The 16,360-nt window shown below is 35.1% G+C and overlaps 1 protein-coding gene across 2 annotated transcripts in view; it reads right to left on the bottom strand.

The window, feature by feature from the left end:
- MTX2 (metaxin 2) overlaps positions 1–16,360 on the bottom strand; it is a 61,506-nt gene that overhangs the window by 32,210 nt on the left and 12,936 nt on the right. For both annotated transcript variants that reach the window (XM_021702833.1, XM_021702834.2), the window contains exons 2-3: positions 5,293–5,340; positions 4,029–4,075 (exon numbers count right to left, since the gene is read on the bottom strand). In XM_021702833.1, the coding sequence (XP_021558508.1) occupies positions 4,029–4,075; positions 5,293–5,340 (95 nt within the window). The remainder of the gene's footprint in view (positions 1–4,028; positions 4,076–5,292; positions 5,341–16,360) is intronic.

The raw sequence follows: 16,360 nt of genomic DNA, 5'->3' as shown, positions 1-16,360 counted from the left end.
CACATCAGATTTTGAACTTAATATAAAAAAGTAAAACATCCCATTAATAAATTTTGTACTGATCACATGTTAAAATGGTAACATTTGGATACACTGGGTTAAATAAAACATGATTAAAATTCATTTCATCGGGGTTTTTTTACATTTTTTAATGGGACTACAAAATTTTTAACTACATATGTGCCCAACATTATATACACTACATATCTATTGGACAGTGGTTCAAGTTTAGGAGGTGAGAGAGTAGTAACAGAATTATTTTTTTTTAATTTAAAAAATAACAGATTTATTGACATATAATTTATATACCATACAATTCATCTTTTTATTAAAGTGTTCAGTTTGATTTTTAGTATATTCATAAAATTGTGCAACTATCACCACTGTCTAATTTTAGAACATATTCATCACCTCAAAAAGGAACCCGGTACCCATTAACAGTTATTCCCAATACCTTTCACTTCCTCTTTCTACCTCTCCCCAGCTCCTAGCAACTACTAATATACTTTCTCTCTCTGTGGATTTGCCTGTTCAGTAACAGAGTTATTATCAAAATTCTTTTCCCAATTACACACACACAAATTGATTATACAGTATCCACATACTGCTACACCCCCCCCCACACACACACACTCTGCTCATGAGAACCAGAGGAACATGCTACGCTAATACTATACTATATTCAACATACAAAATTGTTATATGACTAGACAAACACTTCAGGTAATACCAATACTTTGTGGATGAGGGGGAAAAAGTAAATCTACAAGGAAATAACAGCCATGGGGGAAAAATTTATTTTCTTTTAAACTGAAATCATAAGGGTTCCTTTAATCAAAAAAGATCTAACCACTTAGTTCCAGGAATATAATAAATGCCAAGTCTATGTAAAATTTAAATAAAATTTAAATTTCCTGATGGCTTAACTGGCAGACTATTAAAATATCTGATGCTTGATATCTGGTATTTTCTAGAAAATATCCAATTTATGGATACCTGTCACATTGTTTTGATCAATTTTACACATTTAACTGATTTTTCTAAACGGATACTGGTCCACTATATAGAAGAAAATTACTCCATAAAGTTTACATCAGATATCTGGAAAAGTCACATTTATAGTCATGGCTACTATCAGCTGTCAAGTCAAAGAATATTGAAGAAAACTAAGAATTTTTAATATATGCTGGTTAATTTATCATCTAGGTGACATATGTAGGATAACAAAAAAATTGAAATGGTTAAGCAAATTCTGCATTTTAAAAGGTTCTCTTTTTTTCTGGTTTTATTGTTAATTGTCACTATGATTTGAGAAGCCATGGTGAGAAAGTAAATTAATAGGAACCATAAAAACAGAGTTGCTAAATAAAGTACACACTAAGATTTCTTTTCTCTTCCCTTCCCCAGATTACTTAAAACATTATTATTATTTTTTTAATGATAACATACTGTTATCTTGGTTTGTACTGAAAACTAGTTCATTCCAGGGCTTCTCAACATTGACACTATTCACCTTTGGGGCTGGGTAATTTTTTGTTGTGGAGAGACTGTCCTGTGCATTGTAAGCTGTTTAACAGCATCCTGGCATTTACCCAGTAAATGCCAATAGCACCCTCCCCAACAGTTATGACAACCAAAAATGTCTAAACACTGTCAAATGTCTTCTGTCGGGTAGAAATCTCCTTCAGTTAAGAACCACTGCTCTATTCCTTCTCAAAATACCTTTCTACTTGGTGAAAATTACATCAGTAATTTTAGGGTCTTTTCATAGGAGATCCCCAAATAGCTTCAGCAAGGAGATCAGTAAACCCCCTGAAACCATATGCAGAATAGCTTAGGTATGTGTCTATTTGTGTGTGTATGCTAGAATGTTTTCTGGAGAAATGTTTCACAGTTTTCATGAGGTCCTGAAAGAGTTATCCCAAAAATGGCAATTAAAAGAGGGTTAAGAATTAGTGTTTCAACTAAAATATTCACGGTGTTAGAAAGCTATTTTTTTCAAAGATAAACATTGAAAATTCTATTTTATACACAGCAAATAATTTGTTTGTGCTTTCAGTTATCTGGCAAAATTGCTTTTACCACACTTATAAACCTTTCGCTTAACAAACATTTACTGAGTACATCTGGTATGCTACACCCTGTGTTATTAGTATCTGAAAGCCAAATTTAAATTCACCCTCACCAAAAAAAGAAAAAGATTAATAGCAGTATAAAGTCCACATTTATTGCATATAATCAACTGAGAATTTCTGCTTCTCAAAAGTTAACATAAGAAAAAAAATTCACTAGTTATAATTGTAGTATCTAAAGATAAAATAAAGGGGGGCATCCGGGTGGCTCAGTTGTTTAAGCGTCTGCCTTCGGCTCAGGTCATGACCTCATGAGGCTCAGGTCATGACCTCAGGGTCCTGGAATCGAATCCCACATCAGGCTCTCGGCTCAGTGGGGAGTCTGCTTCTCCCTCTCCCTCTGTGCTTTCGCTCTCTCTCAAATAAATAAATAAAATCTTTAAAAAAATAAAAATAAAACAAAGGTAAATAAATAAAATATATGTAATTTACATTTTTGGTAAAAAGATTTAAAATAAATCTAAAAGAAAGAAACTTAGCTACTCATAGATACTCATATGAATTATTGTCCAAATACCTTTCTTTCCATCTTTTCCTTCTTTCCCTGCCTTAATAAAAACAAAGATATACTGAATGACATGCTATCAGACACAGTAACTAAATGCAGAGAATATCAAGTTGCATAAAAAAAATGTGAGATGACCCAAGTGCTTACCATCATGCCTAGAACACAGCAAAAGCTCACAGGCTTTTCTCTTGCCTTTCTTTCTGTCCTCCAGAAGCTCACAGTCCCATCTCCAAAAATGCCACATGTCTTAGGTTTCTCTTTTAAGTTATTTTAGTGCTGCACAATAAAATCCTCTTTGTGATTCAAACTATGTAAGCTAACACTAATAACAGCTACATATGCAAAATGTTTGAATAATTTTAATTCTATAATCTCCATAAACATTTCTCTCCCTTTTTCTTTAGTAAATTGTGGTGTATTCATACAGTGGGATAACATACATCAATAAAAATGAGTAAATCAGAGGTATATCTATCAACACAGACAAATATAAAAAACCAAGTCAAGTACCAAAAAAACAATCAAACACAGACAATTTGTTAAATTTACATGAATTAAAAAAGCAATCTATAATACTAGTTATTTTTGTTCCCTTCTTATGTATGCATAAGTTATCTATAGTCCCATCATATGATAAGCAAATTCAGGATAAAGGAAGAGAAGGAAGAGGAAAACAGAATCAGTGAAGATTATACAGAGCCCTTTAGCAATATCTGGAAAGGTTTGGTTTTTTTTTTTTTTAAGTTTTTATTTTAATTCCAGTTCGTTAATACACAGTTTTTAAAGCAACTATTAGTTTTTAAAGCAAATAATCCCCAAGTATTCTATTCTTCCTGTGGTGTAGTTTAAAGTTTACAGGACCACTAACCTTTCTTGGATTATACAACTGTGGTATACAACATAAAGAACTACTGCATTCAATAAGTGGTTTGGGAATAAGAGACACTAATGTAATCAATAAATATATAAGGAATAGCTAGAGAAGAGTATATGTCTGCTTCAAGATTAACAAATGGATTAGGCTAGAATGAGCACAGTGAAAGAATGATGCTTAAAAATATGTGGTAAATAAATCTTTACAAATAAGTTAGAAAATAACTGTGTCCATAAATGAACGTATCACCACAAATAATCAATACCATATCTAGCCAAAAGCTACACTACTAAGAGAATATATTTAGCATATGTGATTTTTATAAAAAGAATGAAGACTTTTATTTTATATACTGCAACAATTAACTGAAAATATTAACATAATAAAATTACACTTCACAGAAGAGATGTTATATTGATAATGGTAAATCACACAGAAAAATCACAAACTGCCTGGAGAGGAAAAAATAATTGCAACTCAAAAGTGAAAATTATTACATTATTTACATATTTACCTGCACAGCAAGAGAAGCTGCATTGTCAGAAAGCAAAATTTGCTCCCCTGTGGAAATACAATGAAAGGTCTGAGTCAAAAGTGAGATTGCTACACAAGCAAAATATACTTATAAATATTTTTATTTTAAAACACTATTCCTATTTTTAAAAATAAAAGGTACAGCCTTTCACCAAAGTAACTATGAAGTTCTATATGAACGCTATTGGGTAATTATAATTCTGATTAAATTATCACAATATGTACATAACATAGACTATTTCCCCTAAAACTATTTGATCATTTTTCTCATTTTATCAACAATATTTAATGAAAGTCACTCACTTAAAAACAAATTCGTTTTTCAACTTTTCAAGAAATATTATTCCTCTTCTTTTCATTAAAATTAAGTAAAATAGTATGTGCTCAAACCCCTCTAGTTAAAAGTAAAAGCATTCAAAATCATATAAAACCTGCTTGCAGTTAATATTGCACAGTGTGTCTAGGTCTGTCACACAAAAGAAAGATGACAAGTTTGCTGCAATAAAAATTCCATGCTTAGAAGACTAGGGCTGCTGCCTATTAGTCTTCATTACTTTGCAGTCTTCTGACAACTGCAGCAGGCTGCTGAGCCCCAAATGGGGTCCATAATGTGATCTGATGATATATGAAGAGCTGCTAAAGGAAGCCTGAACCATCCTAGCCTATACATTTTAACAGTTCCTTTTTACTGAGAGCCCACTTTACACAGGACTTCAAAACTCTGCTGTGTCAGCTACTGGCACAGTAAATGTGCCAAGTGCTCCTGCAACCAATCATTTTACATGGCCTACAGCAGCCCATATACTGAGTCCGTAATAACTAAGGACCTTAACAGGCCATGAATAGTTGCTTTACACTGGCAGATACCAGTTTAGGCAAAATCTCCTTGACAAAGTATACAAGAGAAGCCCTTCTTTACGTTCTCTCAGAAGTAAATGATATTACTGAGGGGTTGTGGTTTTTTGGTAACAAATATATGTTTTTTAATTTATTTATTTAAAAGATTTTATTTATATATTTGAGACAGAGAAAGAGAGAAAGCACAAGCAGGAGGAGGGGGGGCAGAGGCAGAGGGAGAAGCAAGCGGACTCCCCGCTGAGCAGGGAGCCCGATGTGGGGCTCCATCCCAGGACCCTGGGATCCACAACCTGAGCTGAAGGCACACGCTTAACCGACTGAGCCACCCAGGCGTCCCTAGATATATTTTTATACGTAGCCATTTTTAATTGTGAACAAGTACCTACCTTTCAGTTGCTGATATAAGGTAGCATTTTCAGGCCAAGGCTCTGCAGCTGTGGAAACAAGGCAGTGATAATTAGATACATAGGGCAAAAACATATCAATAACCAAATTAATAAGCACAAACATTTGCCTAGAGCATTTAAGTAAAGTCAATTGCCAAGGTTACCTTAAATATGGCAACTAATCACACTACCGTAGGTTGTATGGTATCCTGTATAAGTAGGTTAGATAATTTCTTTTAAATGCATGTTGGTTTATTTGGTAGGGAGTTGTATTGTTGTTATTTTAACGGAGAAGAGGTGGAAGACATCTTGCCCAATCAAAAGTGAAAATTTAAAAACGAAAACAGCCTATATGCTACTCTTCCTTTAGCTCCCAAACACAGACATTCCAAAATGTTACTTACGAGATACTTAATTTGGGGGCACCTGGCTGGCTCAGTCAGGACAGCGTGTGATTCTTGATCTTGGGGTTGTGAGTTCAAGCCCCATGTTGGTGCAGAGATTACTCAAATAAATAAATCTTTAAAAAAATAAGATACTCAGCTTGATTCACTATCAAAAAAATAGTGAATCAATATTTTACTATAAACTTGAACAAAGTTAATTTTCAAACGGATAACACTATATGAGAGAATCAAATAGATCTCTTTCAAGCTATGCATCTTTCCTTATAAGCTGGTAGTATTTATTTATTTAAAGATTTTATTTATTCATTCATGAGAGACAAGGAGAGAGATAGGCAGAGGCAGAGGGAGAAGCAGGCTCCCCGCAAAGCAGGGAGCCCGATGCAAGACTCGATCCCAGGACTGTGGGATCACGACCTGAGCTGAAGGCAGACGCTCAACTGACTGAGCCACCCAGGCACCCAAGCTGGTAGTATTTAAACATACAGAAGAACCCTGTTGTATTATAGAACATTCCATTACCTTGAACCCACCACCACCACTCCACAAAAACAAAGTGGAATAGCATGATGAAGCAGTAAGAACCTACAATGTGAAATAAAGCTAGTAAAACTAATATTAGGCCTGAAGTCAGACTTGACCATAACTCTCAACCTCTCACTGAGATGCACTAAACAGTCCAGGGAGTAGGGGGTAGGAACCCTTTAATTTGCTTTAACTCATACTTTAGAATGAAAAGGAAAAAAATCATATTATGATAAATTATAAATGCTACTTTTGGTTTGGGCTGGGCTATGCAAAATTAGACTCATATTTAGGGATAATACCATGAAAACTTCGAGCAAATAATGTACCATACATAGTTTTGTATGCTGTTGCTCATAATATTATACATATATATAAAAGCTACTGAGTTTCAACTCACATACCAAAAAGGCAGTAAAACTAAATATTATATGTTACTGTAAACTTGTAACAAAGCAGAATTTTAATAAGAACCCAATTAACCTGGGTAAATAGTTTTTAAAATAAAAGTCAAGGAAACAAAAACAAGCTGACATCAGCAAATTACTAAAAAATAACCTTTTAGGATAAACTGTATGGTCAGCACACCTATACCATTTACATCTATATGAGAAACAATACAATGAGGTTCATTCATTGTAAAATCCTACATCATTGAAGATTCAATTATATGCATCTAAATCTAATTAAAGCAATAAAGCATAAGAATAAAATTTACAGAAATTTTGAAGATACTGAAACTAAGTTTCTTGAGGGCACAGATGTGTCCCGTCTGTGTCTGCTACCCTGTACCGTGTTTTGCATATATTAATTGTGTGTAGAAAGAAAGATTAAATCTACCACTCTGTTCCCTCAACATTCTGGCTAATCAAAGTTTTACTGAACTTAATATTATATAAAGCAATGGGGTGTTCTAATTAAATATTCTGGCAATTTTAACTTACGGTTAGCTAGGTTTTATATGTACTAGACATGGATTACAAGTTTTCAAAACAATGGAATAACATACACTTAGCATTAAGCATATGCTCAATATAATTTAAGTATTCTCTGATTAATCAGAAGCTACTTTACTACTCAGCAATATAGCAGAGTTCTCATATAAACAGCAATATGAGTTCTCAATGACCAGGTAAAAGTTAATTTATTATCACCACCATGGATTCTCCAGATCTAATACAACAGACATATGTGAAAGTAAAGAAACCTGATGACCAAATAAAAATAAAGAAGTTGCCTACAAATACTAAAATTTCTGTTATTAATAAGAATCTAAAGATGGAAACTGGGGTGAAGGGGTATGTTTTCCTTGATCCAGTATACAAAATATATTCCAACTCAGAATTTACTGTTGAAAATAAATTCTCAGAAAGTAACTCTTCCAAAACATCTGATGTTATCTTCACAAATAGAACCTATCATTTAAAAAGAGAAGGGAAGTAGGTTGATATAACCCTATATATATATGTCAGTTTAGCAGCATGGCATTCCAGTTTATCCATGGACCAAGAGGCAAGAAATGGTGGTGGAGTATGCAAGGAATGATCAACTACCTATCTCACCCATGAGCAGCTCAAAGTATACAAACATCACCGATTTAAGTGCATTGCCTACATGAACCAGCTCAAATAATTACATTTTAAATATGACATGGGAGAAGAAATAGCTAGAGTGTTATTCGATAGAGTGCCAAAAGTGAAAATCCTAAGTGTGTGGCATAGCAATGGATCTACAAACCAACCATGCAAGTATCTTTCCAGGAAATGAACTCTATTAACTGCCTTCATAAGTAAATCCATGAATCATGAACACTATTATCCACACATGACAAAGAACAATGCCTATTTCTTGATTTGGATAATATTAATTGAAGTTTTCTTTACCGAGAACACTATTACATGAAAGACAAAGTCCAAAAATGCAACTGCTTCCCGATTTCTCTTTCCCAAGGTTAGGCAAGTCAATACCCACCCCTTACTCCTGAGCACGTGAAAAGAGGGAGATTAAGAATTTATAATTATGGTGCTAACAAAAGACCTTAAAAATCTGTAGCATTTAAAAAGAAACATCTTAAACAATAATAAAACATTTTTATCTGTTACTAGTTTTACTTCCATTGACCTAAAACGTTTTAGACCATAAACTAATTCCATAGTGAACAAAATTTCATGACTCATCTATGCTATTTTCAACTTCTACCACCAAAAACATTCCCAGAGTGAAGTGCCTTTTTAAACTTGCCTTTGGGAAAGACCAGCTTTAGAATACATACAGAAGGTGAAACTCAAAGCTTCTGAAAAAAAGTATGGTAGGAAATGGGGACCGAGAGAGACTGCTGTCCAATGTTGTCAAGGTACAAGATACTGGTATTATGAGCACATCAAAAGTAAACTTTATGCTTCCCACACATCAACAGTTGGTGTGGCTCTTGGAATAAAGATCAGATCCCTCAATTTGACCTTACACATCACCCTTTCTACCTCTCTACCTTTCTGGCCTCATCATAACTCCATTCTACCTACTCTACACTCCAGTCACACTGGCCTTCAGCCAGTTTTTGGATGCACCATGTTCCTTCCTGCCCCAGAGATTCATCTGTGCTGTATCTGGCCTGGAGCTATCTCCCACTCCTACTGTGTCTCAGCTCAAACATGCTGAGATGTTGGGCCGGCTTCCTGGATGTGCCACCTGAGCAACTGCACAGGGCCAGTGCTTAGAAGGGCTCTGCATTTAGCTTCATGTTCTGCTGTTAGTCTTGGAATTCTTTTAAACAAGGGGCCTCATGTTACCATTTTGCACTAGACCCTACACATTCTGTAGCCAGTCCTGTCCTCAGGGTAGCCTTTATTGACCCTCCCTGAATAGTTCAAATACTCTCTTTACAAGCTTGACAGCACGCACTGTCCTTTGTACCACTTACCACAGACAACAGTTTTACACTGATTTGAGGACTGATTATCTCCCCTAATGGAACATAAACATCATGAATCCAGTGTTCCTTTCTGATCTTTGCTTACCACTTCATCCCCAGAACTTAGTACCTAATCAGTAAATGTTGGCTGAATAAATGTTATTATTACCACTATCAGTACCATTATTAACTCTGTACTGTTTAGGCTAACAATGCAGCAGAGAAGATAAAGAAATTACACAACATGGCCAAAAAAGGGAAACTTGACCAGGAAAACTTTAATACTACAACCAAAAACACAAATATAAAAATACCAAACAGCTGCCTAAATAGTTGGCAGAATCTAATTCCATAAACTAGTTCCCACTTGATATTACTGTTGTAGCCCTCCTAAGACTAACCCAAGGCCTTCAGTTATCTGACGTGTCATCTCAGTACTCTCCTTTCCACAGCCTACACCTCTAACCCAGGCACCACCACTTTTTAAAAACGTCCCTATCAATAAAAGATTTGAGCATTCAGACTCAAATAGATTTAGATATCATATGGTCAATACTCCTAAGCCAACAAATCATGCACATTATACAGCATATATGAAAAAAGAAATGAGAGTTAAAAAATAAATTGAAGTCCAAGCTCCAATACTTTCTTCCTATACTTCAAAGGACTGTCTTACGTCCACAGGGGGTATACACCCCACTCCACTTTGAAAAACACTGCTCTAATTAAATAACTACTTATTTGACATTTTAGCAGGGAACCCAGCCGTTCATATAACCTTGAACAAAGATGAGTCCTCCTCTATTCTAGTGAAATCATCTTTTTTGACTATGAGAAAAGGTTGGAAAGAATACACACAAATTAATGCGGGGGGGGGGGCGAGAATACAACAAGACCCTCCTATCCTACCAGAGTACCTAAAATTTCCCCTATATACTTCATACTTTCTCACCTTTGTGACTTTGCTCAACTTTTTCCCCTCTGTCCAGAATACTCCCTGCACCACCACATACCCAAATCCTATACCTTTTTCAACACCAAGGTTAAATGCCACCTACATGAAGAAGGCTTTTGAACTGAACAAATTTAATTTCTCTTTTATCTATACTGTCCATAGCAGTTTGTACTTGTCTTATATTACTTTCTACTCTGTTCTATTATTATGTCAATATTTTATCTTTCTCAGCAGTAAGTCCCTAGAATGTGAAAAATCCTACGGTCCTGAGACCTTACTTATTAAAGACTTGGCTTCTCAACTGCTCTAAACTGAATGTGGCATTTACAGTAATATATGTTAAAATATGAAATACAAATTAAGCTAGATTTAATTTTTTTGTCTAAGTATCATTTAAAGCTAATATCTTTATTTCAAGAGTTTCAAAGTAAACTATCCATCTTTCAGAAACTCCTTCATAATAAAAAACTACTACATCATTTTCATAACACAGCAATAACTTACTCTAAGGTACTTAGTGACCGACATTAATTCATTATCTCAAATTAGAATGACTCCTTAGTCCTTAGCAAAAGACCCATGAAAGTTTTTATTATTTTTATAAAGAAAAAACACATTCCTATTTTATAGATATAAATAAAAGAACATCTAGAAATAAAACAAATATCAGAGCACATCATAGCTAATTTTCTATACAACAAACTTTGTTAAGAGTCTTTTACCTCCTTAGTCTTTTACCTATTTTCCAATTCTGCAGAGGCAAAATTGCCATGGTTATTTCACATTTAGTGTCTTTTTTACCAGAAGCAAAGGACACGCCTCCTAAAGTTTCAGTCTTCAGTGGAATGGGAGTTTTTTTAACCAAATGAGTATTTTTAAATTTTTCAAAGACATTTTCTCCACTCCTGTTAAGAATTTATGTTGGAGAAGAACAAAATTTTATAAAAAGAGGGCGGGGGGAGCGCCTGGGTGGCTCAGTTGGTTGAGCGACTGCCTTCGGCTCAGGTCATGATCCTGGAGTTCCACACCAGGGTCCCTGCTCAGCGGGGAGTCTGCTTTTCCCTCTGACCCTCCTCCCCCCATGCTCTCTCTCTCTCTCAAATAAATAAAAACCTTTAAAAAAAAAAAAAGAGGGGGGCGCCTGAGTGGCTCAGTCGGTTAAGCGACCGACTCTTGGTTTCAGCTCAGATCATGATCTTCTCATGGGTCGTGATACACGTGGGGCTCTGTGCTCAACAGGGAGTCTGCTTGAAGGTTCTCTCCCCATGTCCTTCCCCCTACTGGTGCGTGTACGCTATCTCTCTCTCTCAAATAAATGGATAAATCTTTTTTAAAAATAAAATAAATAAAAATTTTAAAAAGAGAGAGGATACTCTTGGACTTTTGAAAGCTGTGAGATAAAATAAACAAAAGCATAAATTAATAAATTAGTGTTAGAAATGCACACAGGGTAAAACAATATCCACAGCCCCCAAAAATACATATTTGCTTCTCATTTGATTATCTTTAAGGTACCCACTATTTTTAAGCTTTATCAACCAAAACAATATAACAACAACAAAAAATCTACTACTAGTCAATTATAACTTATAGAGAAATAACTACTGGCCCATAAATTCACATATATATATATATGCCTACGTCTCTTACACATGCTACATTTTACCTGCAATATTCTGTCAAGTATCAAGTTGGGTCATTCTAGGGGCAGATTATCTATGCCATTCAATACAGAGTATTCCACAGTATGAAAGTGCTATGACCTAATAAACAAGTTTAATTCCAAAGTCTATTTCTTGATGATCTAATCTAAGTGGACAAGGGAAGGGCCATGGAAAGAAGTGCCCTCTGTTGTTGTTTTTTAAGTTCTGCATTCTTAATGCACAACATGACTCTTCTGGCATATGAATGTAGATGAAGACATAATTTGTAGAATAATAGGCACTAATATTACATGCTGCTTCAGTACTGTCATATTTCCAATCCATCAAATTGATTAATGCTATAATAACTCTACACAACCCTATCATTTGTGCACTAATGAAGTCAAACCCAGTTTATCCTTAGGCAACTAGATTCCAAAAGCTCACAGATGTCATCTCTTCAGCTTCCTAAGACTATTTAGACAGTGTTATACAAATGAGTAAGAAACACGTATAACCTATCTCCAAATTTGGGTGGCTTTCTGCCAAAGGTATAAATGCAAATACTACTGAGATAACAAAATATTCGAAAAGCATTTGGCAGCTCACAAACATGGACAAGTTACTGCAAGACACAAAGAGAAAAGAAGGAAGTAAGTTTACTAGTTTGACATAATTACTATGCTGATGATCATAATTACTATGCATGATAGCAACACAGACAACTATCAAGTTTTAGGCAGTTATGACATAAAGCTTTCATTTAAAATAGATTTCTAAGATGTCTAGACTTTCAGTTTGATGACATGGAACTTTATCAAAACTAGAATTTTAAGAACTATGTGTTAGATTTAAAGCAATTCAACCTGCAGACTATAGTATAGGACAATTCAAAGATAACCCTGTATCCAAGAAAATACTAACCAAGGAAGTATTAAATAGCAATGTCCCCTGAGCTGTTTCATAGGGGATGTTTAAAGATAATACACAGAATGTACAAGCAGGAAGTGACTCTTACCACAAAAAGAGTTTAAAACCATTCTCCCATCACTTCAATAGTCAGAGATCAATGTTCATGTCAGAAAATGGCTCATGTTGGAAGTGCAGTGTCATGGTGCCACTTCCATAAACCTAAAAACACTGGCAGGTAAGCTTTCTATAACATGGTGGTAAGGCTACTGTCTTAGTCCATTTGGGCTGCAATAACAAAATACCACAACTGGGTGGCTTATAAACAACAGAAACTTCTTTCTCACAGTTCTGGAGGCTGGAAGTCCAAGATCAGGATGCCAGCATGGTCAGGTTCTGGTGAAGGTCCTCTTCTGAGTCTCTGCCTTCTGTTCTCACATGGTGTAAGGAGCTAAGGAACACTCTGGGATCCCTTTTATAGGGGCAATTAAAATGACCCAAAGTGAGGGCACATGAATGAATGATAGAGTAGAATTACTAAGCAAGGCAAATGAGTTCTAATAACCTGTCATTCAGAAAGCAGAGGACAGAAAACAAACAAATTGAAAATTCAAGAATAGTAGTAGAGGGCAGAGCTTCCCCTTCACAACATTAGGCCCCAATGAAACTAGAAAATAAAGAGAATCTATCTCCTTTCGTCAAACACTACCTAAACTTCTATCTAGGTAGATAATGATAATGGTGATGACAGCTAAGATGCCCCAAGACTCATAAATCTTATATCCAGAATACATAAAAAGCTATTACAACTCAATAATTGAAGACAACTAACACAATTTTTAACGGGCACAGGATGTGAAGAGACTTTTATCCAAAGGAGATATATGAATAACCAACAAGCACATGAAAACATATTCAATATTATTAGTCATTAGAGAAATGGAAGTCAAAACCACAATAATGAGATACTACTTCACACCCACAGAACGGCTATCATCAACAAGACAGAAATTAAAAAATGTTTAAAAGATGTAGAGAATTTGGAACTCACACACTGCTGGTAGGAATATAAAAAGGTTGGCAGTTTCTCAAAATGCTAAACACAGAATTACCATATGACTCAGCAATTCTACTCCTAGGTATTCACCCAGGAGAAATGAAAAAAACATATCCATGGGAAGACTTGTACATGAATGTTCACACCAGCATTTTTAACAATAGTCAAAAAGTGGAAACAACCCAAATGACCAACTTCTGATGAATGGATGAACAAAATGTGGTTTATCCATACAATAGAATAGCATGTGGCAATAAAAGGAACCAAGTATTGATACATGCTATAACAGGGATAAACTTCAAAAGCATTATGCCCAGTGAAAGAAGCCAGTCGCTAAAGAAAACAAATTGCATTATTCCATTTATATGGAATGTCAGAACAGGCAAATCTACAGAGATAGAAAGTAGATTAACGGTTGTTTCAGGCTGGGAATAGAAGTGACTGTAAATGGGCAAGGGATTTCTTTTTGGGATGATGGAAATGTTCTACAGTTTGTGGTAATAATCACAACTCTGTAAATATCCTAAAAAATCACTGAATTGTATACTTTAAAAGCATATGCAAACTATACCTCAATAAAGTTGAGGTAAATGAAAATTTAAATATTCTTACTGTGTTTATTGTGCACTTAAGTGCTTGACATGTTAACTATCTCACAACTTTATGAGGTAGACACTATTATTATTATCCCTATTTTACAGTAAGAAAACTGAGGCACAAGCATAAGTAATTTGCTCAAAGTCACAGTATTAGTAAGTAACAAGGGCCAGGGTCTGAACCCAGGTAGCCTGGCTCCAGTCAGTGAACATACAGCTGTTTCAGCTAACCTCTTACACAGCCCACAAATAAACATTCTTGGGTAATAATTAATTATTAAATTAAAGCAATTATAATCATCCTACAACAGTAGTTCTCAACCCTTAGTAAGAATCATCTGTGGAACTTCGTAAAATTATGTATTTCCACCAAACCCTAACCTCTGAGATTCTGATACTGTAGAGATGAGGACCAAGAATCCAAACATGCCACAAGAACTCCCAGTAAATCTGATGCAGATGGTCTGTAAATACCACAAAAAAAGACTATCCCTGGGACACAGAATACACCTGATAGAAGATTAAGTTCTTTTCACCTCTTTCATTCATTTGCCTCAGGGAATGTGGTAGTGAGGACCTGTGTGGTTTAATTTATTCAAGAAGATTTTTGTCCATCTTATTCTACTTAAATATTTGCACATATGGCTTAAAGCCATGTTTTAAAACATGCCTTAGTGACATGTTGCAATTTTATATAGTGTTCCAGAGCAAGCCTTTAAGATTAATGAATCGAGACCTCACTTATTTTGGAACCAAGGTGGTTAAATGATAGTTTTTCCATTAGATGTAATAAATAAGGAAAGTAAAATTAAGTTAGTCATTATGAGGCTTGAACATGAGCCGTCTAAACCTATCTATGTGAAACTGGAGATCAATTTCAAAAAGGATCAATTTCATAAAACTAACAAACTTCTGGAGGTTAACAAGGGCCAAGAAAACTAATTCACAGCATCAACAAGCCAATAATTGAGGCTAAAGTGGATACAAGTTGAATCTAAAACCTTCCATTCTTTCTTAGTAAGTACACATCATCTTCCCAAATGGTCATGTTTAGACTTTGTCACATTATAAAAATAATCAGCCATTTTTCATTAATTTCCAATTAAAAGCAGGCCAACTACATGTGATTATGGATATGAACCTGGTAGCCAGGACTCAAAATTGAATTCTCTTTTAAAAAATGGTAAAATTCATAAAGAATAAACAATGACACCGTGTCTGAACTTTTCTCAGAAATGGAGATGAATATTAGATCAACAGCAGAACTATACAAAAACAGCTGATTATGATGAAAAGTGCAATTTCTGGCCAAAAAAACCCAGAGAAGACAAACAGCCCCACACAAATATCAGACCTCAAAATTGTTAACAATGTTAATATTTAAGGTGTAATAGTTCTCCAAATCTAATCCTAGAAAATGGAAAATAGATGTCTCTCAAACTAAGGAGCAATTCTCCCACTACTTTAAATCAAACACAATCACTGTAGTAACAGGACCTATGTTTTTAAATATCTACTATGTGCTCACTACTCTCAGTACTCTACATATACTCAGTCTCTCACATCAAGCTAGGTGACCATTCCTCTCCACCCCCTTTCCATTAAGCCTTCCTCACTCCTCCCAGCTAGCCATGAAACAAATGATCCTACAATGCATTTAATGCGTCGTCATACCTCCTAAAATCTTGGCAAAACTGCAAGATTCCCCAAGAACAAAAACAAAAAACAAAACAAACAACAAAAAAACAAGAAACAAGATAACATAGCCCAACCGTCACAGAATCCTTCATGAGTAAGAGCGAAAAGGTAGAAAATCCTCAGAGACATAGGGAAAATACATACTAAAGGCATTTAACTAAACATAGGTTTTTATAAACTACCAAACTACCAAAATATGATAAAAAGACAAATATGAATATAAAACTATCATTGCTCTCTAGGATCTAACTTTGTTGAGTGGGTAAGAGAGCATGAGGGGTTTGGGGGGAGAACAGGTGACTGAGATACATATAACCACTTAGAATACAGTGAGTGAGGGGCACCTGCGTGGCTCAGTCAGTTAAGCATC

Source organism: Neomonachus schauinslandi, chromosome 3 (assembly GCF_002201575.2).
Source record: "Neomonachus schauinslandi chromosome 3, ASM220157v2, whole genome shotgun sequence".
Taxonomy (NCBI): Eukaryota; Metazoa; Chordata; class Mammalia; order Carnivora; family Phocidae; genus Neomonachus; species Neomonachus schauinslandi.
The sequence above is the reverse complement of the archived record's forward strand: the minus strand, read 5'-3'. Positions and strand labels throughout refer to the sequence as shown.